Genomic DNA, 26,526 nt, shown 5'->3' on the forward strand with positions numbered 1-26,526 from the left:
TTAACACAAATTAAACAATCGACTCAGTAGTCGATTTGGCCCAGTTTGCCACTGAGCAATATGGTGTGTTATACACAGAACTACGAATAGCCCCTTTGCACATTTGAGTCAGCTGGCCAGTTGTTAAATAATACCATAGACAAAAAGAATGAAATAGACTGTCAGCCGTGCTGCGGTTGCCATGGTTATCATAGGTTCCGGCGCACACCGCTGTAGTTTACGTAGCGCGTACGCCGTAACTACCGTGGTGCTCCAAGCGGTGTGCGCCAGAACCTATGGTAACTGCAGTACAGCTGACGGTCTATATTTAATTCTTGTTGTCTATGATAATACACAGCCTGATAGCCTAAAAATAGATTAAATAAATCAAACCTAGGTTCCCGAGGCTCTGCTATCAATATTTTTAGAAAACAAAAGAAGGTCCAAAATCACAATCAATACTCTCCATTTTACATAGAAGTGTCAGTAGAACAAAAACCCTTGAATTATCATTGATACTTGTAACAGCTGTAAATATTTGAGTGACAATATACAAAGCTTATTTTTTCAACAATTTTATTGATTCTCCTGTGTTGGTCTTTTATCAAGGTAATCGGCTTAACCGAACAATTGCAATAAAATACATTATCAGTCAATTGTCTATCATTATATAAATTATTACATATTGGTTTAATCAGTGTTTGGTATTATCATTTCAGTACCGGTACTACAGAATCATTGCCATATTTTAATAGAATTTCAACAAAGAGTACATTTTGCATTCAGAGTATTGGTTCACATTTTATTACATTTTAAGAGGTGTTACATTATAAGATCATTGAAGGTATTTTCAGGAGGACATATCAGACCTCTCACGGTTCATAAATCGGATTTCTGGGGTATTTAATTTCAGGGCCCACACTTAACATCTTTATTTCCACTGCGCAGCTCTGTGATTTAGTCCTCAGTTGTCTGATTAAATTAAATTAAATTTCATTTTCAAACCCCACCAGGGGGCAACTTTTTGTTATATTCACACCTGTATGGAATATTTAAATTGTATTACATAGAGGTGTGAGGTGATTTTATACTTGATGGAATGATCAATTAAATAAGGAAATAAAGTAGTAATATTTCCTTACCAAAAGAAATAAGTAAGGAATCTTTTTATTTTTCTTTAAGTAAAGAACTTTTTATTTTTCTTTACATAACTTTTTAATGCTATTGAATATCATAGAACCAACGTAAATAGTTGAAACAGCTGACTAAATTATATAATTCCTTTTAAGTATGAATACTCATCATGGGGAACTACAGAGCCACTGGGGCAGAGCCTGAAAGGATTTTTGAGATAAGAATAGGCCTATATGTTAATTGGGAATGTGAGCTATCATCATGCCAAATTTCAGCCCAATCCGTCCAGTGGTTATTGCTGATTGAACTTCAAACAAACAAACACAAACTTTCACATTTATAATATTAGTATGATTATTATTGTAAATTGACCAAAATTAATTATTTTAATTACTTATTTTTAAACTGGGAAGAGATTGTTAAAGTAATAAATAACTGTCAAAATAGTTGTATCATGTTTTATGTTTTTTCCCTATAGGGAAGTAGCTATTACCGTAGGTAACACGGTAAGACCTATACCCAGGTTTGATATACTTTTTGTTTTGATGACACTAGAGGCCAAAAACACTATTCCTTAAAATTTGTAGTATACACAGTGAGTCTTCTAAGCTTTCCTAAACAGATTAAAGATGAACAGCTTGACATACAGAGATGAAAAAAAAACATTCCCCCACTAATTCATACCCAAGGAACAACGTAAAAATATTTTTTCCATTTATTTTAAATACAGGGTGTTCAAGAAACTGGGGGCCATGGGTTCGAATCTCGGAGTTTTCAAATATAAACATATGTCGTGTTATGCATAATTTTATAGCTCTGAACTAGGCAAACAATGTAGTAAAAACAGAACTCCTTTATCTTTATCGGTTTCAAAATGGCAGCTACTTATATGGAAAATATTGATATTTACAGAATATCCTGTATTTTGGAAACCACTAAACTTAAATTTTTTGTCAATGATTTTATTTTTTTATGTTGGTAGCCTTGTAAATGAAAAATTTTGAACGGCAACATATGTCAAATGGGGAATAGTTTTGTTTCATCTCTGTATGTCAAGCCGTTCGTCTGTAATCTGTTTAGGACAGCAGAAGACTCACCCTGTATATGTATGTATACATACTTCCGTAAACGCGATAACTAGAGTAATTTTTTATCAATTTTGATGAAATTTGGCTTGAAGATTTAGGGTTGGATAAACTTGAATGAGCTCGCAAAATTAGCATGATTGGACCATAGGAACGGGGTTTTATAGAAGGGGTTTTGTGGAGTAAACATTTTTTTCTAATTTTTCCCCTTAAAACATAATACTTCCTAATCATTTTTAAGAGCTTAAAAAACCAAATAATTTAGTATAATATTGAAGTGCTTTTTACAGTTATTTTTTACGGGGAATAAAAAAATTATAATCTAAAATTACCATGTTATTCTTATGAAGAATATGTAAACAATAGTAGTTTGCTCGTTTATATTGATCAATCTTGGCAAATTTATTTTATTTTTACTAAGTTATTAATATTTTACTAAAAAAACACATCATTTTCCTCCCTATAGCAGCAAACCTGGTTCTTGTTAAACCTAATGTTATTTAAATATATTAATTCATATACAATCAGGAAAATGGAAATTTGTTTAGTCTGCAGGTTTGCTGCAGCGGGGGGTATTTTTGTTTTATGTTTGGATATAGAATACATTACATTTAGAATGGATATCCTACTATAATATTATAAACTAGGCGAAACCCGTCGAAGACGACGGTTACTTTCAAGGCTCACGCTAATTCATCTAACTGTGATAAATTGAATGAAATTATACATATTTTAAGCATTTAGCATTGTTTAAAGTGTAATTGCGTTAGTTACCAAATATGGTTGATCATTCAATGAATAAAATACTTCCCACACCGTACGGCATCGGAGTTATTATTAGTATGTTAACTGGTATCTCTTCTTTTGGAAGAACCTTTAGATAGTATTAAAATCGTATTGGTGGATCTGTTGTAGTTAAAAACTTCCGTGATTTCATCAGTGTAATAAAGATAATCTATGATTTTATTTGAGAAGAAATATCTGTTTGTTGATAAGACACGTTCTAACTTCAAAGGGAGGTCCATACGTTACAGTGTAAGTTTGATTTTTCCTTTGTCACGTCGCGTCAGGTCATATCATACTAACTTATGTGCCAATGAATGACCATCTAGCATAGTTTTGAGAAATTAGTTGTGGGGTTACTGTTAAAGCAAATAAGACACTTCTGCACTTGTATTATTTTGTATTGTATTACACGATTGAAGATTTTTCCAATAATTGAAAACATGTATGACAATAATCTCATGAACTTATTATGATCTGTCTAGAATAATATAATAAAATATTACCAAAAGTGTGTTGAAAAAGGCAGACACAAACCTGTACAATAGATATAAGATAGTTCAATAAGAAATAATTACAAGGAGTTACTATGATAAAAGGATTTTCCACTGATTTCATAATGAAACATTATATTGCAAAACTTGACATGACACAGAAGAAAATCAATTTTAAAATCTGAAAATAACGTTGCAAATACTTCTTTTGGACAATTCAGTTCCCAATAAATGTGTGTGTTGTTTAAAACACAATTCAAAAATTAACAGCTGTTTCATTAAAAAGTACTTTCCTCATGGCCAAAATGTAAACAAATCTGTGAAGGGATCTTTAAAGGCTTCTGGGGCAGAGCCCTAAGGGAATTTACTTTGTTTTTCTTTTGGTGGCTCATCTACAGACCGAGACCTTTCTTTTGACACCTCTACCAAGTTTCTACGCCCAGCCGTTCTCTCAAATTTGTCGAGACAAAATTTCCAATTAAGTATTTAGATTTCCCCATCTTAATCTTATGGGAGAAAACCCAACTTTGATGGAAGATCCTGCCCAAAACAAAAGAGATTTCAAAAAATGAAAAACACTTTGCAAAACTACAGATCAGGGAAATTTTTTTTTTAACACTATAATCATCAAAATCGGTCCAAAAATGAGGGAGGAGTTCTGTTAACAAAGATCGGCTTAGTGTATTTTTATTATCCTACTAATATTATAAATGAGAAAGTTTGGATGTATGGATGTATGTATGTTTGTGACAAGTAAACACGAAAAATACTGGTTGGATTGGGCTGAAATTTGGCATGATCATAGCTCACATTCCCGATTAACATATAGGCATATTCTTATCTCAAAAATCCTTTTGGGCTCCGCCCCAGTGGCTCTGCAGTTCCCCATGTTAACCTTATGAGTATTCATATTTAGAGGGAATTAAAGAATTTAGCCAGCTGTTTCAACTAAAAGAGTTGGTTCTATGATATGCAAAAGCATTAAAAATTTATAGGATTTACCAACAGGGTGCAGCACTATAATTTTTTTCATTATTTATGCAAACAGCTAATTTGAACTAAGCAGCAACAAAAAACTGTGATAATGAGAACTGTCAAAGTAGGATTGTTTACAGTTGTGTTTATGTTTTTAATTTCGTAAATAATTTATGATATTTTGCGAATTTTTAATAATCTATCTTTCTCTATTGTGTAGGTGAAGTAGTAGAACATTATGGCTATGGTAGATGTGTAATACTATCGTACTATTTGAGGAAGCAAATTTTCTCAAACCGTGTTTTCTCACATCGCAAACGCAAAGATCGGGTATAACTGTAATAAGCATTTTATACTTATTTGCCAACCCCGTACGAAGGACGGGTACTCTGCTAGTTATATATATAGATGAGAAAAATTGGATGTATGTATGTTTGTGACAAGTAAACGCGAAAAATACTGGTCGGATTGGGCTGAAATTTGGCTTGATGATAGCTCACAATTCCCGATTAACATTTCATATTTAAAGGAAATTAAAGAATTCAGTCAGTTGTTTCAACTAAAAAGTTGGTTCTATGACATGCAAAAGCATTATAAAGTTATAATCTACAGGCTGCAGCACTTTTATTTTTGTACATTTATGAAAACAAGCAGCAACAAAAAAATGTGATACGCAATGAGAACTGTCAAAGTAGGGATTTTTATAGTTATGTTTATGCTTTAAATTTCTTGAATAATTTGTGAAATTTTGTGAATTTTTAATAATTAATTTTTCTCTATTGTTTAGGTGAAGTGGTAGTATGGCTATGGTAGATGTGTATTACTATAGTATACCTTAAATTTAAAGAATCGGCTTGTACGTAATTAATATAAAGATATGCCAACCTCGTACGAAGGACGGGTACTCTGCTAGTAGTTAAATAAGGAGAGAAGTAGTCAAAATACTGTACCGCTATCTAGTAGAGACACTTTCAGAAGTGTACATACAGTAGTTGGAACCCTGTCAAAGTCAGGAATGGGCATACGGGAGGGACGATGGCTAAAGTTGTGGTGATGTCATATCTATAGTGGCTAATGTCTTCTCTTGAGGCAACACGATTACCGTAACGAGACGATGTGTTTCCAGCAGCGGTCGTGGGATAGTTGATAGCGCATCGGACTAGTGTTCAGGAGGTCTCGGGTTCGAAACCCGCTGGGGATACTAACTTTTTGTCAAAGATTTTGCTTTATTTGATTTTTATCGTATTTCTTTTTTAAATTATCAGCAAGTTTGGTTGGTTAGGTTAGTTTATGACAGTTTAATTTTATAATACTAAATGTTCAAATTGATTTTATAATTAAAAATTATAAGTAAACACTCATTTCATTTTTATCATATCTATTTTTTATATCATCAGCAAGTTTGGTTGGTTAGGTTATGACAGTTTAATTTTAAAATTAAAAAGTTCATTTTTTAACTAAAAATTATGAAATTAATTTAAATTTTTCAACTTAGCGGTTCTAGCGGCGAACGCTGACACTATGTTAGCCATCGTCCCTCCCGTGTGCCCCACCGGTCAAAGTCAGACTGTATAATAGCCTACAGTTAAATAAACTATCATAGAAACATTATACTTTGATACCCAACAATAACTTAAATCTTTATGTCATTCATAGCTGGAATCAGTTGTGGTTTCATTAACACTTTGGAATAAAAATTCTTCCTATAAATTTTCATTAGCAACTTTCATATTTTTTTCATTTTACTACTCAAGTCTTTAAAATTATCCAAACACATTACTCCATGAAAAATATTCTGTAGTTCCTATATGGACAGTACAAGTTTGTATATACTCAGTTTTCTTTCTGTCAATGAATAAATTCTTCTCAACACGGTACATATATATCATAAACCTCTCCTGAACAAATCAATATAACCCACATAAATAAACAGCCAAATAATAATATTTAGAATCAATTCTTTAGTTTGCTTTCAGGCAATAATAAAGCATTATACTATTTTTATAAATTATTTATCTATTACGAAGGCTATTCAGAAAGTAAGGAACGGTAGGCGCGCGCCGATTGCGTACATCTTGGTGCGTGAGTACTCGGCAACTCAGTCGGCGTCTAGCCGTGACAACGGAAACATCCTTGCGCTGCATGTATTTTGCAATCTCAACTTATGATGTGTGCTGCGATTGAAAATCCTGCCAGTTGTGAGGTGCGGTCAGTGATAGGCAAACAACCTAAAACCGATAGAAATTCATCGCCAAGTGAAGTTTGCGGAGAAAACATAATTAATGAAAGTTCCGTGCGAAAATTGTTCATTCAGCTCAAAAATGGGCGAACTTACGTTCGTGACGAAGCAAAGAGCGGACCTCATTGTGACTGATGAACTGGTTGCTAAAGTTGATGAAAAGGTTTCCGAAAACCACCGATAAACGATAACAGAGCTTTCACTTTCTTTCATACAAGTTTCACGGACTTTGTTATTTGAAATTGTCACACAAAGGTTAGGCTACCATTAATTTTGCACAAGATGGGTGCTGAAAATGCTCACGGACAACCATATAAAGGTCACAAATGGGGGCATCTATGACATTTCTGGATGCCTACAACAGACATGGTGAGTCACTACTGGATCGCATCGTAACTGGTGATGAGACGTGGGTTGAATACGTTAAGTGTGAAACAAAATAACAGTTCATAGAGTCGGGGCACACAAGCTCCCCGTAAAAACCAAGAAAAGTTTGCAAACATTTTCAGCAAGGAAGATTATGGCGACAGTTTTTTGGGACAAGTGTGCTTCTTATTGACTGTCTTGAACGTGGTGCAACAATAAACTCTGAGTGGTACTGTGAAACTTTGCGCAACCTTAGGAGAGCAGTTCAAAACCAGCGCTGAGGGAAATTTACGTCGTAAATTTTATTTGTGCATGACAATGCCTGACCTCACACAGCAAACAGCACCAAATAACTCCTTTGGCTTTTTCAAATGGAAGGTTTTCCCTCATCCACCCTATGGTCCTGACCTTGCACCAAGTGATTTTCACTTGTTTCCAAGAATGAAGACCTGGCTAGCAACACAGCACTTTGACGACGTGGAGCTCAAGGCGCCCGCCACTGAGTGGCTGAGATTGCAGGCGGCAGACTTCTATTTTGAAGGAATTTCAAATCTTGTGCACCTTTACGATAAGTGTCTCAATCGGTTTCGGGACTACGTAGAAAAAGAAAAAAGAAAAGTAATATTTTAGTTGCTCTTTCAGATGAACGAAAATATGTTTTACTTTTTAGCGAATTTCCCATATAGGGAATAAGCTATTACCGTAGTACTCATGGTAAGACCTGGACCCGGGACCGATTTTTTTTTTCGTTTTGAGGTCCCTAGAGGCCAAAAACACCATCCGTTCAAATTCATATATATATATTTATAGATGTGTCCGTTAGCGCGATATCTCGAGCAAAAACGATCCGATTTTGATGAAATTTGGAACAAACGTGTAAACCTACGTTTATTCGAACGAGTTAAGGAACCAGCATGATCGGACCATGGGAACGGGGGTTTATGGGGGGTTTTATGGGGTAAAAATGGGTTTTTCCCACTTTTGACTCAAAAAACATAAAATTTTGCAATTTCTTTCCAAATCATTTTGTAGAGCTTAAAAAAACAAATAATTTAGTATATTGAAGCGCTATAATGCACCTAATGGTTACAGAAAAAATTCCAAAAATTGTAAATTTAAAATTCCCATGTTATTATTATGGAGAATAAGTAAACTGTTGTAGTTTGCTTGTTTATAAACATTTTTTGCCCAAATTTGGAAAATGTTATTATTTTTTACTAACTATTAACATTTTACATAAAAAACACTTTTACCCTCCCTGTTGCAGCAAACCTAAGTATGTGTTAAACTGATTCTATTTAAATAGGGAATAAATTAATGTGATATTTTTAAGGAGACATTTTAGTGTAAATCCAATCAGGCAAATGGACATTCGCTTAGTCTGCAGGTTTGCTGCGGCGGGGATATTATTTTATTTAGAAACATTCCTTACTTTCTAAAAAGCCCTCGTATATCTCAATTTCCCTGTAGTTGAATGAGTGGAGAGTGCACAGAGTCTGTTCAATATGCAATGCTATGTTTACTGTGCAGCACAGATAAAACATTACTGAAAACATTATGTTGTTGTCTTGCAATTTCTATCAACTGTTCTTAAAATCCTTGTGAGGTTGCTAAAGTATATTTTACTCATTATTTCTGTAATGTTAAGCTTTTTTTAGATTGATATTTTTATTTGGTTATTTGGATTTTGAATTTGGTATTGTAAAGATTTGTACAATACGAATACACATTAGAAAATATCAAGGATTAAGAAGCATTTCCTGATGTTTATATTGTCATATAGACTGCTCCGTACTGCTTGGTGAACACGGATAGGAGTAAAGTTACTATAAAAAATACTGTAGGGCCATACATATATTTATCCTCATAGATATATCCCCCCCAAAAAATAATGTTACCGCAAAATTTAAAAAGAGCTTCCATAGTTGTATGGTTTCATGTGCTTAGTCTGGTAGCTTGTGTTGCCTCTTTGTTGTCACTAATCCACATTTGCGTGGTGACGCAGTGTTTTGCGCAGGTCAGCCAAGCGTACAACGTCGTTCCCCCTGAGTGGAGTGTCAACGCCGCCCCCCTCCATCAGCTCTGAGCGACGCCACGACAAGCTGTGACGATGGTCACTGCTCTGCGGTCACCGAGACAACGTTTAGCTGTATTTGTTGTTTCTCCAACCATTACCAAGTATTGCGGGCATTCTTGTATAAACAGGTTTCAAGTTAAAAAAAAAAAAAAAAAAAACTACTTTGTTTTATGAATACCTAAATTCCATCGTTTTATTGTCACTTAAGGTTTTGCAAAGAGACCTTTTTAAGTTGCTAGTTTCATTACATATGAAGGTTGTATTTAGCATTTATATATATATTTTTTTTCTTCTTAATTTTGTATTTTCCAACATGAAACCTTTGATTATTTTTTTGTATTTATTTTGGTAATATTATTTATAGTATTTATTTTTATTGTATTTATATTATTTTGTAATCTTTTAATTTTATTTACGTTTGGAAATTATCAATTAAAATAGCACATGTTGTAAAAAAGATATCCTAAAAGTTTGTATCTGTTATTTTAAAATGTACACAGGACTTACAGACATAATAACAAGTGTTTTGTGCAGAAAGCTCGCAAGACCCACGTTACTAGTTTGTAGTTAAATGTGCGTGTGTAGCCGAGATCTCACACTCTAATGGCTGTGAGCGATTGAAATTATAACGAACTGTCGTAAATTGTACAGGTGATATTGTTTGCATTCCTTCACTACAACTCCTTTACATAATAACTGTAAAAAAATTAATTTTTTTTTTATTTTTTATTCATGGTTAAAAACTAAATTTAAACTGAAACACAAAGCTGTTATATCTTTAAAATGCTCACTTTCTAAACTGGAGATTGCCTGTTTGACCCTGTGAAGTATTGTTTCTGGATTTATTCACTATTTTTCATTGGGCTATAAGTTAACAATGCTTTCTAACAACAGGTGTAAGTTAAATAGTAAAAGTACCAAGGTTTAATATGTTTCCATTAAAAAAAACAAGCGCATATATGCAACGCTTGGATATGCAAAGAGATTGAAACATTTTGTGAACATTTCAAATTGGTTAGGTTTTGCAAATGTGAGTAGGTACCTCGGAGCACTTATGGAATTTTGAGCAGTCTCCTAGTCTACCAGTAATCAGTATTGACGAACTATTGTAAAAGGTTGAGTGATTAATTTCTACATTGAACCATTAGTACTTTTACTTCTGGTTACTACTTTACTTGACAGTTGATATTAAACCTGAACCTAATTCAAGTCTATGTATTAAACAGTGATTCAACCCCTCTTTACTAATACAGCTAAAGAGTTGAATTTAAAGCCATGACGTGAACATTAAGAAATATAGTTTAAATGATTTGTTTATTGTGAATGACTAACAGACTAACCATCCTCCATTCCAGGTGCCTTATCAGTCTGCTTAGTACTGTTTTTCTGTTCTCAGCTGTATCATCTGCACAGTTTACAAGTTCTCACCATATGACGCTTATAGATGTTAACACTCTCTGCAACTAAATGTTGTGTGTAGAATAGAGTTGTTGCTCTGTATATAAACTGAATGTTCTGTCTTTAAAGTTTATCGATTGTTTAGAGTTTTTAACGATGTATTTATATTTTATAAAGTGTTTATACATATTCTAAAAGTTTTACTCAATAGTTTCACAAGTTCAAATATGTTGTTAGACATTTTTTTTCTTTTGTGAAATTTAGCTATAAGTTTCACGCTGTAAGATATATTTATACAGTGTTGTAAATGGTAGTTTTGTGTTTGCTTCCAATTACAATTTGCGTTTTACAATTGTTTACCCTGTTCCAATCGCTGTTTCTGTTATGTTTAATATTGATCTCCTTTGTCGATGTTTAGTGGCTCGTATTTCTTGTTATCATTAGTCAGAAGTTGGTCATAAGTTGTGCTTTTTTTCATTGTAGTTCTCCGTGTTGGATTCTTTTGTGAATGCCTAGCTAGACCATGTAGCTGTGTGTTGTAAATAATAAACTGTAAAAACTGCATTTAAATTTTTATGCCCTTAAATCAGTTATACTTGTAATACTTTTTCCATTTGTGATTTTATACTACTAATTGTGATTTCTGATTTAGATTTTCCCCTGGTTTTGCTTGGTTGCACATTATAATTGTGTTCTCTCGTCGAATACTTGCGCTTCCTTTTCAAAATCACAATTATGAAACTGAGAAGGGTCAATGGAAATGAAACATAAAGGTGACATATTCTCACTTATTTACCTTACTTATTAGTATTGTTGTATTTTAAATCCTTGTAAATATGTACATGTTAACTTTATCTTTATCATTCATTACCAATTTTACTATGTTAAATATTTTTTACGAATTGTTCTATTATTTCTACGCTTTTCATTAGATATACAATAAAGGCCTAATATTTACATATCATTTGTGGATTGCGTTGAAATTTCATGTCTATGTATTGTTTGTAGCAAATGTTTATTAATTATTGTCTACAGTTTATTTCTTCTGAAAAAGACTACGGTTCCTTATTTAAGAATCTAAAATTAAGTGTTAATGTATTTGCTAACCCTAAAAACTTAGGAGATTCCCAAAAGTGTCTAGTTGTTTAAAAAGACAAAATTGGTTAATATTTGTTTTAAAAATAGATTTGTTGAAACAAAGTATTTAAGTATTTTTGTGATAAAATTTCTTAAAAGTGCTCTCTTACATTGATATTGTTAGTGTTATTGTTTTTTAGTGTTTGTGAACTAATAGATAATTATCTGTTTACCTGGTTTTATCCCCAGTTTCACTTTAGATTCTAGAAGACTGTCAAGAAACTTTTAAAAATTGTGTAATTGTAATTACTCCCTTCAAATACTCTTAATTAGCATGTTTAACTTCACCAATAAAATAACATTGAACCTACTGAAATAGTTTAATTAAACATTTTGACATCTCTAAGCAGGACTCAAACATAAAGCTATATCTTACAAGATTAGCCCTTTCATACGGTATTTTTAAACTTTAAAACCAGGTAAGCAAATAATATCCCTACCTATTCCTACAATGTGCCACGAGTTAATCTTAAGTGTTTTCATTGACTATACACAGATTTGTATCGTCAATACAAATATACAGATTTCTGTGTATACTCAATGGCGTTAGTTATTTAAACATTGTTGTTTTTATCATTGAGAGAATATTATTATGTATGGGATGAAAAAGACCGTGTTGTAATAGTAGGTGAAAGCCTTTTAACTGTATTAAAAAATCATTGCTTTTTAATTTTTACTAATGTCTTCTTGAAAAAGAATTATAATTTGTGTAAAAATTGTTACAAAGTCTTATCATTATGGTTAACTCTTCCTTTCACCGACCACCATTATATTATATAGCCTAAATATTTTACTTTTAATACATTTTACAAGCAATGTGTACAATCTTTGACTATTAGTAAATAGTACAATATACAGTAGAGTCCCGCAAACTCGGCGTAATGTGGACTGGAAGGGTGCCGAGTTTGTGAAATGCCAGGTTATCGGGAACTAGAGTTAAAAATAAGAACAATACAGTTATTAAGCTTTTTAACCGCCTTTTTTATTTATATTTATATTACAAGTCAGTATTAAGTCATCAGATATAGTACAAAAAATCCTTAGTACCAGTTGCGAATAATTTTACTTAAGCTGGCTTGAGTCCGTGATTAACTCGGACTCAAAAAATCACTAATTTTTTGAGCCAGGTGATGGCCGAGTTATCCAGACTGCCGGGTTATCGAGTGCCGAATTTGCGGGACTCTACTGTAGTCAAATTTATTTGATAAAAATGTATAAAATCCAATATTTTTAATGATTTATATTTTAAAACAAATTATGAGTTTTTGCTTATAGTTCAAGGTATATGGATGAACTGTTACAAAAACAATCACCTTTCTCGTATTATTGTTTTGCGCAAGCTTAAATCAAATTTTGTCTCATGTCACCATAAAACTGTTATGAAAATATAAACATTGTTATTGCTAAGTGTGTTTTATTTATTTTAATCACTTTCTCTTTTATTTTTATTTTTTATTTTTATTTTTATTTCTATTTTTATTTTGGGTTGTGAAGGTTGTAAAAAGCAAGACATGATAATAATGATAATTTCGTGGTTTTGTGTGCTTAAGTTATAGGAGCAAATTTTAAAACCATAACATGGAAGTAATTATAGATTATAGTACTGTAATTATAAAGACAAAAAATTTGAATTTTTTTAAAATTTTAGATAGTGATATAAATGTTTTTTTTCAATCCTCTCTGGCACACTCATTTTAAATGCATCTTCTATTCCATTTAGATTCCTGATGCAATTTTCTTTTATTTTCTGCTGAAATTTTGATTCCTAAAGTAATCCAATTTTTCTTTTTTGTGTTTTACTTATACTTAAATTAACTGTTTTTGGAAAAACCCCATTAAATACATTTAGAAATGTATTAAGAAAGTTGTTGTAGTTTGTGTCTACATTTGGTGTGTTAATATCATAGTGTGCATTCTTTAAAGCCATTTTGAAAGTTTTAAAATTTTGTTCTGTAAATTTACGAGTTGTTCTTGGTTTTCACATCTGAGTATTGGAGAAGAACAGCTGTTAAGATTCATTAATTCCATTTCTCATAAGGTTAACATGGGAAACTCCAGAGCCACTGGGGCGGAGCCTATTGGACGGATCACGAAATTGATGGTGTATAAACCTATTCCATGAAATTCTACACGTATGTACCAAGTTTCGTGGCAATCGGTTCAGCGGTGTCTGAGTTTATCACTGCCAAACAATCAAATATATATATATACTAGCTGTACCCGCGGGCTTTGCCCCGTTTTACTTCATAAGTGAGCTTGTTCGCATGGCTCAATCACGTCCTGGTTGAAGTTCGTTCGCTACGCTCACTCACCTTTAGGCTGGAGCTCGTTCGCTGCGCTCACTTGCCTTCAGGTTAGCTCGTTTGCTACGCTAACTCGCCTCCAGGTTGAAGTTCGTTCGCTACGCTCACTCACCTTTTGGTTGCAAATTAGCTGTTGTCATAAATACAAAAAAAAATAGTGCTGCACCCTGTTGGTAATCCTTATAACTTTAATGCTATTGAACATCATAGAACAGAACCAACTTGCTTAATTGAAACAGCTGTTAAGATTCATTAATTCCATTTAAATATGAGTACTCGTAAGGTTAACATGGGAAACTCCAGAGCCACTGGGGCGGAGCCCGAGAGTCCGATCAGAATAAAAACAACTTAGTTTTCCTATTTAATGCCTAAAGAATCAGTGTACCAAATTTCAGCCTCCTAGGTAAATGGGAAGTGGGAGAATTAGTGATGAGTGAGTGAGTGAGTGAGTGAGTCAGTCAGTGAGGGCTTTGCCTTTTATATATATAGATATACAAACATCCTCTTTTATACTTATAGATATATATATATATATGTCCATCCGCACGATAACTTGAGTAATTTTTGTCCGATTTTGATAACATTTGGTTTGAAGGTGTAAGGCGGGATAAACTTGAATGAGTTCGCGAACCAGCATGATCGGACTATGGGAACGGGGGTTTATGGGGGGTTTTATGGGGTAAAAATAGGTTTTTCCCATTTTTGCCCCTAAAAACACAAAATTTCACAATTTCTTTTTAAACCATTTTGTAGAGCTTAAAAAAAAAAATAATTTAGTATATTGAAGCGTTATTATGCGCCTAATTGTTACGGAGAAAATTCAAAAAAATTGTAATTTTAAAATTCCCATGTTATTCTTATGGAGAATAAGTCGACTGTTGCAGTTTGCTTGTTTATGAACATATTTTGATCGATTTTGGAAAATACTTTTATTTCTTACTAAACTATTATCATTTTATAAAAAAATCTTTTTTACCCTCCCTGTTGCAGCAAACCTAAGGTACTTGTTAAACTAATTCTATTTAAATAGGAAATAAATGTGCTATTTTTATGGAGGCATTTTAGTGTAAATCCAATCAGGTCAATGGAAATTCGCTTAGTATGCAGGTTTGCTGCGGCGGGGGTATTTTATATAATCGTATTAATTAATTCCAATGATAAATAAAAGTCATAAGTACAATTAACAATAAATCAAACAATCAATTATTGAGTAAAAACTCAATCCTGGCAGCCCCGACCAGTTGTAACGGTTTGTTTTTATGTGTTACTTCTTTTAAATAATGTTTATTACTATACAGGGTGACAAAAAAGTCTGGAAACGGTTTAATATCTTTTTAGCTAAATCCATTAGCAAATTCAAACCTTTCACATCAACTTACATGTATAAAAACTACTTTTTCCAAGAATTATCATTTTTTTACCTCTACCAGGGGACGGCCCATGAGGAGTACCTAGGTACATAATCTTTAATGTAAGCATAGGTTGATATGCACATCATTTTAAAGGTCTGGTCAAGTGGAGTTCATTGCCGGAAACCGCGTCAAAAAAGGTTCATCCGTTACAAAATGGCGGCTGTCCAAAGTTCTTGTTGAATATACCTGCACAGGCCTTACTATTAGTAAATACTCGTATTAAACATAAGCTTGAGAGCTGAAACTGTATTTTAAAGTCAACTAGCTCATAGACTAATATTATTCAATCTTCAAAACAAATTTAAACGGGTTTCAGATTTCCCGGCTAATGTTGAATATGAGTATTTACCAATACTAAGGTCGCTGCAGGTATATTCCGCAAGAACTTTGGACAGCCGACATTTTGTAACGGATGAACCTTTTTTGATGCGGTTTCCGGCAATGAACTCCACTTGACCAGACCTTTAAAATGATGTGCATATCAACCTATGCTTACATTAAAGATTATGTACCTACTCCTCATGGTTCGTCCCCTGGTAGAGGTAAAAAAATGATAATTCTTGGAAAAAGTAGTTTTTATAAATATAAGTTTATGTGAAAAATTTGGATTTTCTAACGAATTTTGTTAAAAAGATATCAAGCCGTTTCCAGACTTTTTTGTCACCCTGTATAGTGTATATTGTGGGGGTTGAGCTCGCTTGGCAGTGAGCACAAAGAAAGGTACTCGAGATTCGATTATACAAAATTCTATATTATATTCTCAACACAAGTAGTTTTAATAATTACAGAGATAAAGGGAAAAATAGAATATAGATATTATATCAAGAACAATGAATGGCAAATACTAAATAGCAAAATATGATTTTCAATCAAAAATAATTGTTTATGTTATTATTCTCAAAATAACTATTCAACCAAAGAGGCAATAGAAATTGGTAAATTTATATATATTATTTCAAATAACTCTGTGTTATTGAGCGTGTGCTCGAATTGATCCGCGGTCAGAGGGTAGTTTTGGATCATTCAAACTGACCCGGGGGTTTGGCAGGTAGGTAATAGCGTCGCTTGAAACCTGTGATCTGATCCACGAGTCGTTGAGGGAGGCATGGGAATTCTCCCCGTCCTCTACGGGAAAATAAGTTGAGTAATATACTTAGTATTTGCTTATATACCCATACTAATATGATTTAGCCTATTAGCTCATTTGAGCAATTTAATTTATTTGGCTTGATATAGCTAGCCTAGTTTAGTTTTTTATTTAGTTTATTGTGTGTATTCAATTCCGTCCAAATATTCTATAAGTTTCGATATCAAATGGTTTCTACAATTGGCAAAAAGTTAACATAAAGTCTTTCTTAGTGCTATGACTATGGGCGTTCAACACGGTTTAGAGTACAAGTAACTATATCAATGATTAAAACATAAAATTAATACTATTATATCCTAATAATCACACTCAAGTCAACATCTTACAGCAATATCAAGTTTTTTCAAACTGCATACTTCGTCTCGACCGGGTCGAGTTTTCGGAATTCTTCACCCAAATAGACATCGTTACGCAAGACATTTTTACAGAGAAGACGTCAAATTCCTTATAGGGTGAGTGTACCTGTGTATGACCTCTTCCTCATCCTATATCGCATGGTTTGGGTACAAAAAAAAAAGTATTTTGGACAAGGCAACGTAGGCCTACAATATGCGTGTACATGAAAATATTATATTTTATTCATTATTTCATGGTTTTCTAAAACTATCTGGAATATTCTAGGAGGTCTTATAGCTTTATGAATTAACTATGGAAGTGCGTGATAGTAGTTAATCTGGAATGATCTAGAAAGAATATTCCAGCTTTGTTTAGATAGTACTAAAATTATAGATGATCTTACAGCATTTTATCATTCAGGATTGTTTTTTTATTAATATACACACCAAACAAGGTAGGTATGAAGGTCTTGAATAGAATTAAATATTCCTCCCACTACTAATTACTATATAATCGCCATTGTATTTTGATACGGGTATCGCGTAGTTCGCCGCCAATATTTTAAACATATTGTCAATACAACAATATTGTAATTGTATAGCAGTAATTACTGATTTATAGTTATGTGTACAAATTTAAATTAAATGCACACTTTTTTACACATTTAGTCGCGGTATTCGCCCAATACTATACATTTAAACACCGCATAAACATTTTAACCTAAAAACAGAAAAACAATAAACACACAAATACGTAATGTTTTCAGCTGGTATGTTTACAACAGCTTATCGAAAAACCTTAGCAGTACAGTACTTCCATTAGAAAATGACTGAATCTCTGACAGCCTGTGGTGTAGAGCAGGGGTAATTTTTGACACTTCTGATATTTTTGATATTCTGATATAATTTGTTCCCACAGTCCTTGGACCTTGAGCTTTAAAATGAATCCTCAACAGCCATTCTACCTTTTACGTAGGTCGGGATATTTAATGGGGACCGATTCGCTTACGGAAATAAATTGATAGATTTAATATCATTTACGTAATATGACTCAAATTAAATACAAGCATTGACTATTGGATACTGAAGTAGACATCCCATCTAAATGGACCAGCTCTGTAGCCAGTGTTTTGTTAAAAAAGAACGTAGTTGTGTGAGCCAGCCACATAATGCGCTAGCGACTAACTATTTTGTACTTGATTTTTTGTATTATTAATAGTCATAAGCCAATTCTGTACTTTACTTTAAAGTAAACCTATTTTTCGAATTATGAATCAAGAAACATGAATTCGCACTGAATACTTTTACGTAAATACATCACTTTCATTGTGCGCAAGGGATTTAATAGAATTCGTTTTTTTATGATTACAAAGTAATACGATAACTTGTGTATTAACAATTAAATATAAATCATATTACTAATTGTTTCCATCATTATTATCCAATTACTTTCTGTAAGTATCAAACGTACCAATTTAATAACAAATATATTGTTATCATAAAAAGCTTACAAGAACTAAGAAATACATAACCATATCCTAAACTTAAATAAAAAAACTAGGCCTATATTTTTAAATTTTAGAAAGCTACATCAGACAAAACAAATGGCACCAATGATAATTTACAACAAACGATGTATTATTTTTAAGGATAGTAAAAAGAACCCTGTAACAAATAGAGTAATACTCTAAATGTTAGCGTTCTATAGGATTAGCATAGGCGCTTTAAGAGCCCTGGCTCTGGGGCGAAGCATTCGCTACACACTGAGCTCAGCTTAACATACAAAGATTAAAATGACAAAAAAACCTTCAAAAATTGTTTAAAACTTAGAGTAAGTTATAATCACTCAATTAGAACCCTATAGCAATGTAAGTTATCACTGATGTATTTCTGTAGGTTTGTACTAAATAACAATTAGTTTTTACTAAGTGAAAGATTTTAAAAAACGATAGCAATATTTAAGCCAAATGAACTTAATTGCAAAAATAAGCTTTTAGGCTAAATCATATTACTGGTTGTACAAGGAAGGACTTTGTCTGTTGCTCAACTTATTTTCCCCGTAGAAGCCTGAAGAATTTCCCGTCCTCCCTCAACGACTCGCGGGTCAGATCACATGTTTCAAGCGACCCTATTATCTACCTACAAGACCCCCGGGTCAGTTTGAGTGATCCAAAACTACCCTCTACCGCGGATCAGTCTGTATGCAGCCGTTATTGAAAGTATGAATTTAATATGACAAGTATTAAGTGTCTTTATTAGTATTTCAAATCTATCTGTGCTCTAAGTCCAAAAATATTAAAAGAGTATAACGGCCTTACCTTGGCCAGCCGGCGCTGGTTCCTAAGGAAGAGTGAATTATTGGTAAAAGGTCTACCACCGATGGTACTTACAATTTGGCTGCAAAGAGAGAGGGTAAGGCCATGATCAGCAATTTGTTGGGTATTGAACCTACTGAATGCAAGAAGCAGCACAAAACTGCTTACACTCAGCAATCTACTTTACACAACCAACGACTGCTGTAACTGAGAATTCTACAATTGTTTGATTGATTGAAAATCATTTACAATATGAATTTTTAAATTTATTATTGAATTAAATTTTCCTCAAAACGTCCTACCATCACATATATATGTGTCCATCCATAACTTGAGTAATTTTTGTCCGATTTTGATAAAATTTGCTTTGAAGGTGTAAGGCGGGATAAACTTGAATGAGTTCGCGAACCAGCATGATCGGACTATGGGAACGGAAAATTTATGGGAAACCACAGTACCTTTTAATATTTTACATTAAAAAAACTTTTTTACCCTCCCTGTTGCAGCAAACCTAAGTACTCATTAAACTAATTCTGTTTAAATAGGGAATAAATGTGATATTTTTAAGGAGACATTTTAGTTAAAATCCAATCAGGCAGATGGAAATTCGCTAAGTCTGCAGGTTTGCTGCGGCGGGGGTATTTTCTCTAGCCTAGGAACCAGGGGGTGGAAAATGCCCCCCTGCCCCCTCCAAATGACGCGCCTGCAATTCCCCCTCGGAACCCAAAATGCTCAAATATTGGGATAGCTCAAAAATGTTAAATGCAATGCCTGAAAACTAAAAACTGCCGCCATTTTGTACTGGGTTGAGACAAGGCCCTTTGGTTTGTACCGATATTCTTTTTAACTGATAGCTTTCAAAATGAGGTCTCACTTGATGGAGTCACTTTGTGTTTAAACATTTTGAACTTTCCCTAAAATACCTCATTTTGGGGTCATGGGCAAAACTGTACGTCATATCGACCAAAAAGTAGTTTTTAGTTTCTTGTTACGGTAATACTCTGAGTTTAGTTCTCCTGGTAGAACACATAAAAACAATAATAGGTTTTTTACATACCTCAGTCAAATAGTCCAAAAATGGTATTGCTCAACAGCTTACATGTTTCGTTGCGAAGACAACATTATCAAAGCTTGCAACTCGTCAAAAACACATTTAAAACACGAACACGAACACAGAAGACATTAATACGGTACGAATACACATGAGAGGAGACGATGTGACGTGACCTCCAGTCTGCTACCAGCCCCGCGCCGCGCCGGACCAAATCAGTATTATGATAGCGCTATCTAAATGTCAATTGTGTATTCGTACCGTATTAATGTCTTCTGTGTTCGTGTTCGTGTTTTAAATGTGTTTTTGACGAGTTGCAAGCTTTGATAATGTTGTCTTCGCAACGAAACATGTAAGCTGTTGAGCAATACCATTTTTGGACTATTTGACTGAGGTATGTAAAAAACCTATTATTGTCTTAACAATATAGTCCAGGGGCCGAAAACATGAATTTTGACACATAAAAACATTATATGGGGAAATTGATGTATATTTTTACATGGGGTTTCTCAGGCTGATAAAAATAAATACCCCCGCCGCAGCAAACCTGCAGACTCAGTGAATTTCCATTTGCCTGATTGGATTTACACTAAAATGTCTCCTTAAAAATATCATATTTATTCACTATTTAAATGAATAACATTAGTTTAACAAGTACTTAGCTTTACTGCAACAGGGAGGGTAAAAAGGTGTTTTTTGTAAAATGTTAATTGTTTAGTATGAAATGACTACATTTTCCAAATTTGATCAAAATATGTTCATAAACAAGCAAACTACAACAGTTTACTTTTTTCTCCATAAGAATAACATGGGAATTTTAAAATTACAGATTTTTTAATTTTTTTCCGTAACCATTAGGCGCATAATAACGCTTCAATATACTAAATTATTTGTTTTTTAAGCTCTACAAAATGGTTTGAAAAAAATTGCTAAATTTTAAGTTTTTAGGGTCAAAAATGGGAAAACCCAATTTTTACCCCATAAACCCCCGTTCCCCTAGTACAATCATGCTGGTTCGTGAACTTTTTTGAATGGATGTAGGTTTACACGTTTGTACCAAATGTCATCAAAATCGGATAGTTTTTGCTCGAGTTAACGCGCTAACGGACACATATATAAATATATAGCCTATATATTTATGGATGTGAACGGATGGTGTTTTTGGCCTCTAGGGACCTCAAAACGAAAAAGTAAATCGGTTCCGGGTCCAGGTCTCACAATGAGTACTACGGTAATGGTAATAGCTTATTCCCTATAGGGGAAATTCGCTAAAATGGCAGCCATTCTGTAATGAGTTGAGATGGATACAGACCTCTAGTTTTCGCCGACATTCTTTTTAACTAATGGCCTTTAAAACGAGGTGTCACTTGATATGGGAGTTTATACTGTATTTACAATTTTTAAGCTACCCCCGAAATAACCCATTTTGGGACTAATAGTGTTTTTGGATTTTGGGGACAACAAAATGAAAAAAGAAATCGGTCCCGGGTCCAGGTCATTCCGTGCTGCTTACTGTAATAGTTTCTTTCCAATAGAGAAATTAGAAATTCGCTAAAAGCAAAAGTGGCAAATAACTTAAACTCACTGCACATGATCATATAATTATTTATTGATTCTTATTATTCATTTGTAACTTATCATCTTATTTTAATGCTAAAACGGTCTATTTCATTTTTATATTAGAGACCTTATTGATTTTTGTATGTCACCTTCTTGGATTTATTTTATGCAGTCCATAACATTGCACTGTTGTGGTTGTTCTACAACTTCCAATCATAAATTAGTGTCTGTCTGGGATGCTGTAGATAGTGTAGTATAACATAAGTTTCGTATCAAGAATAGGAAACGGGGTACCTTAAATCGACAACAGACAACAGGAACAAATAAGTTTTTTACTTCAAGGAGGAAATTTGAATGAGAGTTAGCGGCCACGGGAGCAGATGGCGTATACACGCCTACGCCAGTACGCCACACGGAAGCCGGAAAATGCGCGAGTCGCTGGCATGTTGGGAAGAAACGCGCATGCGCAGACTACATTTTGTGCACATCTGCTCCTCTCTCTGCTCTCCTACGTTGAGATAGGGGAGGGGAGGGGTGGGAGCGAAATTCGATACCAGCTCAAGCAGCTGTCTGTGTGCGAGTGCGGGGCGGGTGCGACGCCGGCACTGAGGTTTTCTAATAATAGAAACCTAGCTCGCTAGTCGCTTCAAACAAAAACGGTGCATTAAACTAAACTTTTCTTTTATCGGCGTTGCCATAGGAAACTAAGCTATTTACCCATCATAATAACCTAAAACCAAATAATATTGTGGTTGGGATTTAATCAAGGTTAAAATTTGAGTCAGCTGATTTGCCGAAGCCAGTTATCGATCGATACTACAAGCTAGTGGATATGTGGTAAGGACGCCGAAGTGAAATATAATGATTTTCGACGATTTGCACAAGCTTTTCCTTTACCAAAAGCTGAATTTGGGATTCGAGTGCCAGTTGTGCAAGCAGAAGTTTTACAATAGAAACGAGCATTTGGAACATTCGAGGATCTGTCAAAAAGGTAGCTTATTGTTTAGGTTGTTTGTTTACAAACAAAATCCTTTGCATCTTTGGCTATTGTATTGTAATGTATAATGATTGTATTGCACTTTTGTCTGTGATTGAACTCACTAATAACTAAGGCAATACGATTTCTCCTGAATTAATAATGGTAATAAATATAAATTGATGCTGTGTCAAACATATTTTTGATGATGGTTGTATAAATAACTTTTAAATTAAATAGACAAGATGGCTTTATATACACCCTTCCGCTCAGGATAACCGGTACCCTTCTTCCAGAACGTCTACCTACAGTAGGCTGTTGAGTTGAGCCTTCTAATAGACGAAAAACAATTGATAGCGAGGAATCACTTTTTCACCTACCTCCTCATATTTTACTTCTGCAAGTTACAGAATTTTATTATTTTTTTTTTTCATTGCTATATACCATTTTTGGTATAAACATTTCAATAAATCAAGAATTTAATCACAATCTACCCTAGAATCAAGAATTGATATTTTATTCCAGTAGACACATACATGCATATGGACACGTAAAAAATTTGATTACATGCTAAAAAAACATAAGTCAGAGATAAATACAGTACATACAAAATTCAGGCATTTAACAAAAGAAATTAAATAAAGTTATAGAGGCCATTTAGATGGCACAGTGAGGAATATGGTGTAACTTACAGAAAATAAACACAAGATATTAGTTAATATAGTGAAAAACATTATTTACAAAAAGAAAAACTTATGAACAAAGCAGTAACTATAGATTACAATTTCTTTGGTTGAACATTCATAAAATTCTCCCAGACGATAAAAAGGGTGTTAGTCAGCCACTGAAGAATTTTATTTTTGAAGGCTTTGTTGGTTGACAAGAGTATTTCCTTGGCCAGTTTATTGAGGCATTTGAGATACCCAGCACTTCATAAAAAGATTTAGTTTTTTTCTAATCTAACATAAGGGATGTAAATTTTCCCTCCATTCCTGGTATTAAAATTGTGGACATCACCCCTAAGAGTGTGGGATTTCAGGTTCTTAAAACTAGTCAACAAAATGTTATATATAAATAAATTAACAACAGTCAAACTCTTAAAATCTACAAACACAGAATTCCTTAATTGTGATAGACATTTGCCATGATCCTGATCACCTTTTTCTGTTTCAAAAGAACTTCAGTGATGTGAGGGCTGCTGCCCAAAACATTATTCCATAATCAAGAGCTGATTGGAAAAGTGCAAAATAAGCAGTTTTTATGTAGTCAAAAAGAACTACATCATTAAGTTTTCTGAAAATAAATGTCAATTTACCTAGTCTAGTACAAAAGATGTTCAACATGATATGACCATGATGCGAGTTGATCCACATAAACACCCAAAAACGTAACAACTTTGACGATTACTACCCTAGAAAGAAATTAAACCAATAACTTATAAGTTTACGATAGTCTAAATTTAAAATGTTACTTTCAGTTCCGGATCTAAAATGTACAAAATGTGGGAAGACGTTTGGCCATGTTCGTATTCTCCAGCTTCACATGCAGTTTCACAATGTGAGCGAGTCTTTGGGGCATCAGTCACCTGAGAAAGAGTCAACAACTGTCAGTGAAACTACAACACTATCAGACAATGGCAGTGGCAGCAGTGAACTCAAAGCTAATAGTAAACACATTCGAGAAGAGATCAAAACAGATGTGAAAACTATTAACAAAACCACTGCAACTTCTACCAGTTGTGTAGGAAGCGTTGATGGTAAAAATAGCATGTCTAACTCTTTTAAAATATTAGAACTCAGTGAACCAAAGAAAAAGTCTAGTCCAAGAACAAAAGTAAAGCCAAAACCAGGTATGTATGGATACAAATTTTAACTATCTCAAATAATAATAGAATAATAGGCAAATTTTTGATAGTAAATAGACTTTTATTTAGTACCCAACCCATACAGTACCTATATTTTTGTTTTTACTGTACCATTGAAATTTTCAGGATATAATGTAGATTTCATTGTTGATGTTAGCATCCGGATTAAGTTGAATATAAAAATTGGTGTAAAATACCTGCTTCTTGTAATCCAAAATGTTGCTGCTATGACGCAACTAGTTTCAACTTCCCAAAAAGTCATCTTCGGGCGTCCAGGGGATGTCAAATCACTTCATCAGAGACAGAAGGTCGTCAATAAACACATTATATACGTTCATACACGAACATGGTCACGGGTAAGAACACGAACATTGAAACGAAAAAGTACAATTTGTTTTTAACGAGTGAAAGGCTAAAAATGGTAACAAAGTTGAGGATGATGCATCACGACTGGATGGATGTAGCGTCTAGACTGCCGGTCAACGTGGTCGGTCGGACAGCTGACTGATAACAAGAACAAAATAATGATGTCACAGCGCCGACCGACTATGTTGACCGGCAGTCTAGACGCTACATCCATCCGGTTGTGACGCATCATCTTCACCGTTGTTACCATTTTTAGCCTTTCACTCATAAAAAATAAATTGTACTTTTTTGTTTCAATATTCGTGTTTGTGTTTGTGTCTGTGACCATGTTCGTGTATGAATAATGTGTGTATTGACGACCTTCTGATGTTGGTACTGCAGGTACCTTAGTTGCCATTAGCTGTATGGGCTATTAATTACAAAGTTGCTACGCCAAAAACCATGCAGCAGCTAAGATCGCGACCTATCTCTGTGTTACCTGCAATTTCAAAGATAGGCCTACTGGAAAAGATAGTAACCGAACAAATCACTTTATTTCTAGATGAGTATAATATACTGCCTAAGCTACAGTCAGGTTTTAGAAAAAACCACAGCACGTGTCGTGTACTGCACTGACTAATATTGCTGATCTATTTGAAGCCAAAGACAAAGGACTCTACAGCACATTAGCTATTTTAGATTATTCTCAAGCTTTTGACTCTATTGATCATAAATTATTATTGGCAAAAATGAAATACTATGGTTGCAACAAAAAAGTTGTATGTTGGTTTCGGCATTGACTATATAACCACAACAAGGTTTGTGGTTATATAGTCAATGGTTTCGGTCCTATTTGGAGTCCCGACTGCAGGTTACTAAAATAGGGAGTGGGACATCAGATCCGCTTTGCAAATTGCGAGGTGTTCCTCAAGGTAGTTGTTTAGGCTCTGTGCTGTTCAATTTATACTGGACCACATATTCTAATGCAGGAGTGGAGAAAATCTGACATTGAAGTCACCCTTGATGGCATGGGATTGTCTGTTTGTGACACTGTTAACACGCTTGTTGTTGTACTTGACAAAGACCTCTTGTTTTCTGACCACGTCACATCTACAGTCCAACGCGCAGTGGGAAGATTGAGGTAAATTTAATTAAAATTTTAAAAAATTTTAAATTTTAAGGTTTGCAAATTACGTTTTGCAAAAAAAACTCAAATTTTTTAAATTAACAAAAAATTAAATTTTTCTAAATTTAAAATTTCAAAAATACTTTAAAATTTTTGTTTTTAATTTAAATTTGTTTTTATTGGAATTTTTGTTAAATTAAATTTTTTTTTAATTTTAAATTAAAAGTTTGCAATTAACGTTTTGCTAAAAAACTTAGCAGTTTAAAAATCTTGTTTAGATTAAAATTTTTTTTAAAATTAGATTTTTTTTTTATCTCGTCTCGAAAATATCCCGTTAGCATTTTAATCCCGCCCGAAGCTTCGAGACAAAATAAATCTCGAAGTTTCGGGTCTTGTCCATCACTAATCAGTGGTTCAGGACACGA

At 33.6% G+C, this 26,526-nt stretch overlaps 2 protein-coding genes across 10 annotated transcripts in view; both read left to right on the forward strand.

The window, feature by feature from the left end:
• LOC129004706 (protein retinal degeneration B) overlaps positions 1 to 11,116 on the forward strand; it is a 265,785-nt gene extending 254,669 nt beyond the window's left edge. For 8 of the 9 annotated variants that reach the window (XM_054433336.1, XM_054433276.1, XM_054433310.1 and 5 more), the window contains one exon: positions 9,061 to 11,116. Coding sequence is in view for 7 of the 9 variants with exons in the window: in XM_054433310.1 (XP_054289285.1) it covers positions 9,061 to 9,163 (103 nt within the window). In the remaining 2 variants the exon portion in view is untranslated. The remainder of the gene's footprint in view (positions 1 to 9,060) is intronic. The other variant, XM_054433347.1, reaches the window with a different exon arrangement.
• Positions 11,117 to 22,376: 11,260 nt separating this feature from the next.
• LOC128983170 (uncharacterized) overlaps positions 22,377 to 26,526 on the forward strand; it is a 35,405-nt gene continuing 31,255 nt past the window's right edge. The window contains exons 1-2 of the mRNA XM_054402350.1: positions 22,377 to 22,781; positions 24,244 to 24,615. Coding sequence (XP_054258325.1) covers positions 22,652 to 22,781; positions 24,244 to 24,615 — 502 coding nt within the window. The 5' untranslated portion in view covers positions 22,377 to 22,651. The remainder of the gene's footprint in view (positions 22,782 to 24,243; positions 24,616 to 26,526) is intronic.

This window comes from Macrosteles quadrilineatus, unplaced genomic scaffold, assembly GCF_028750875.1.
Source record: "Macrosteles quadrilineatus isolate MER2022 unplaced genomic scaffold, UCM_ALF_1.0 Scaffold_1__1_contigs__length_201487025, whole genome shotgun sequence".
Classification (NCBI taxonomy): Eukaryota; Metazoa; Arthropoda; class Insecta; order Hemiptera; family Cicadellidae; genus Macrosteles; species Macrosteles quadrilineatus.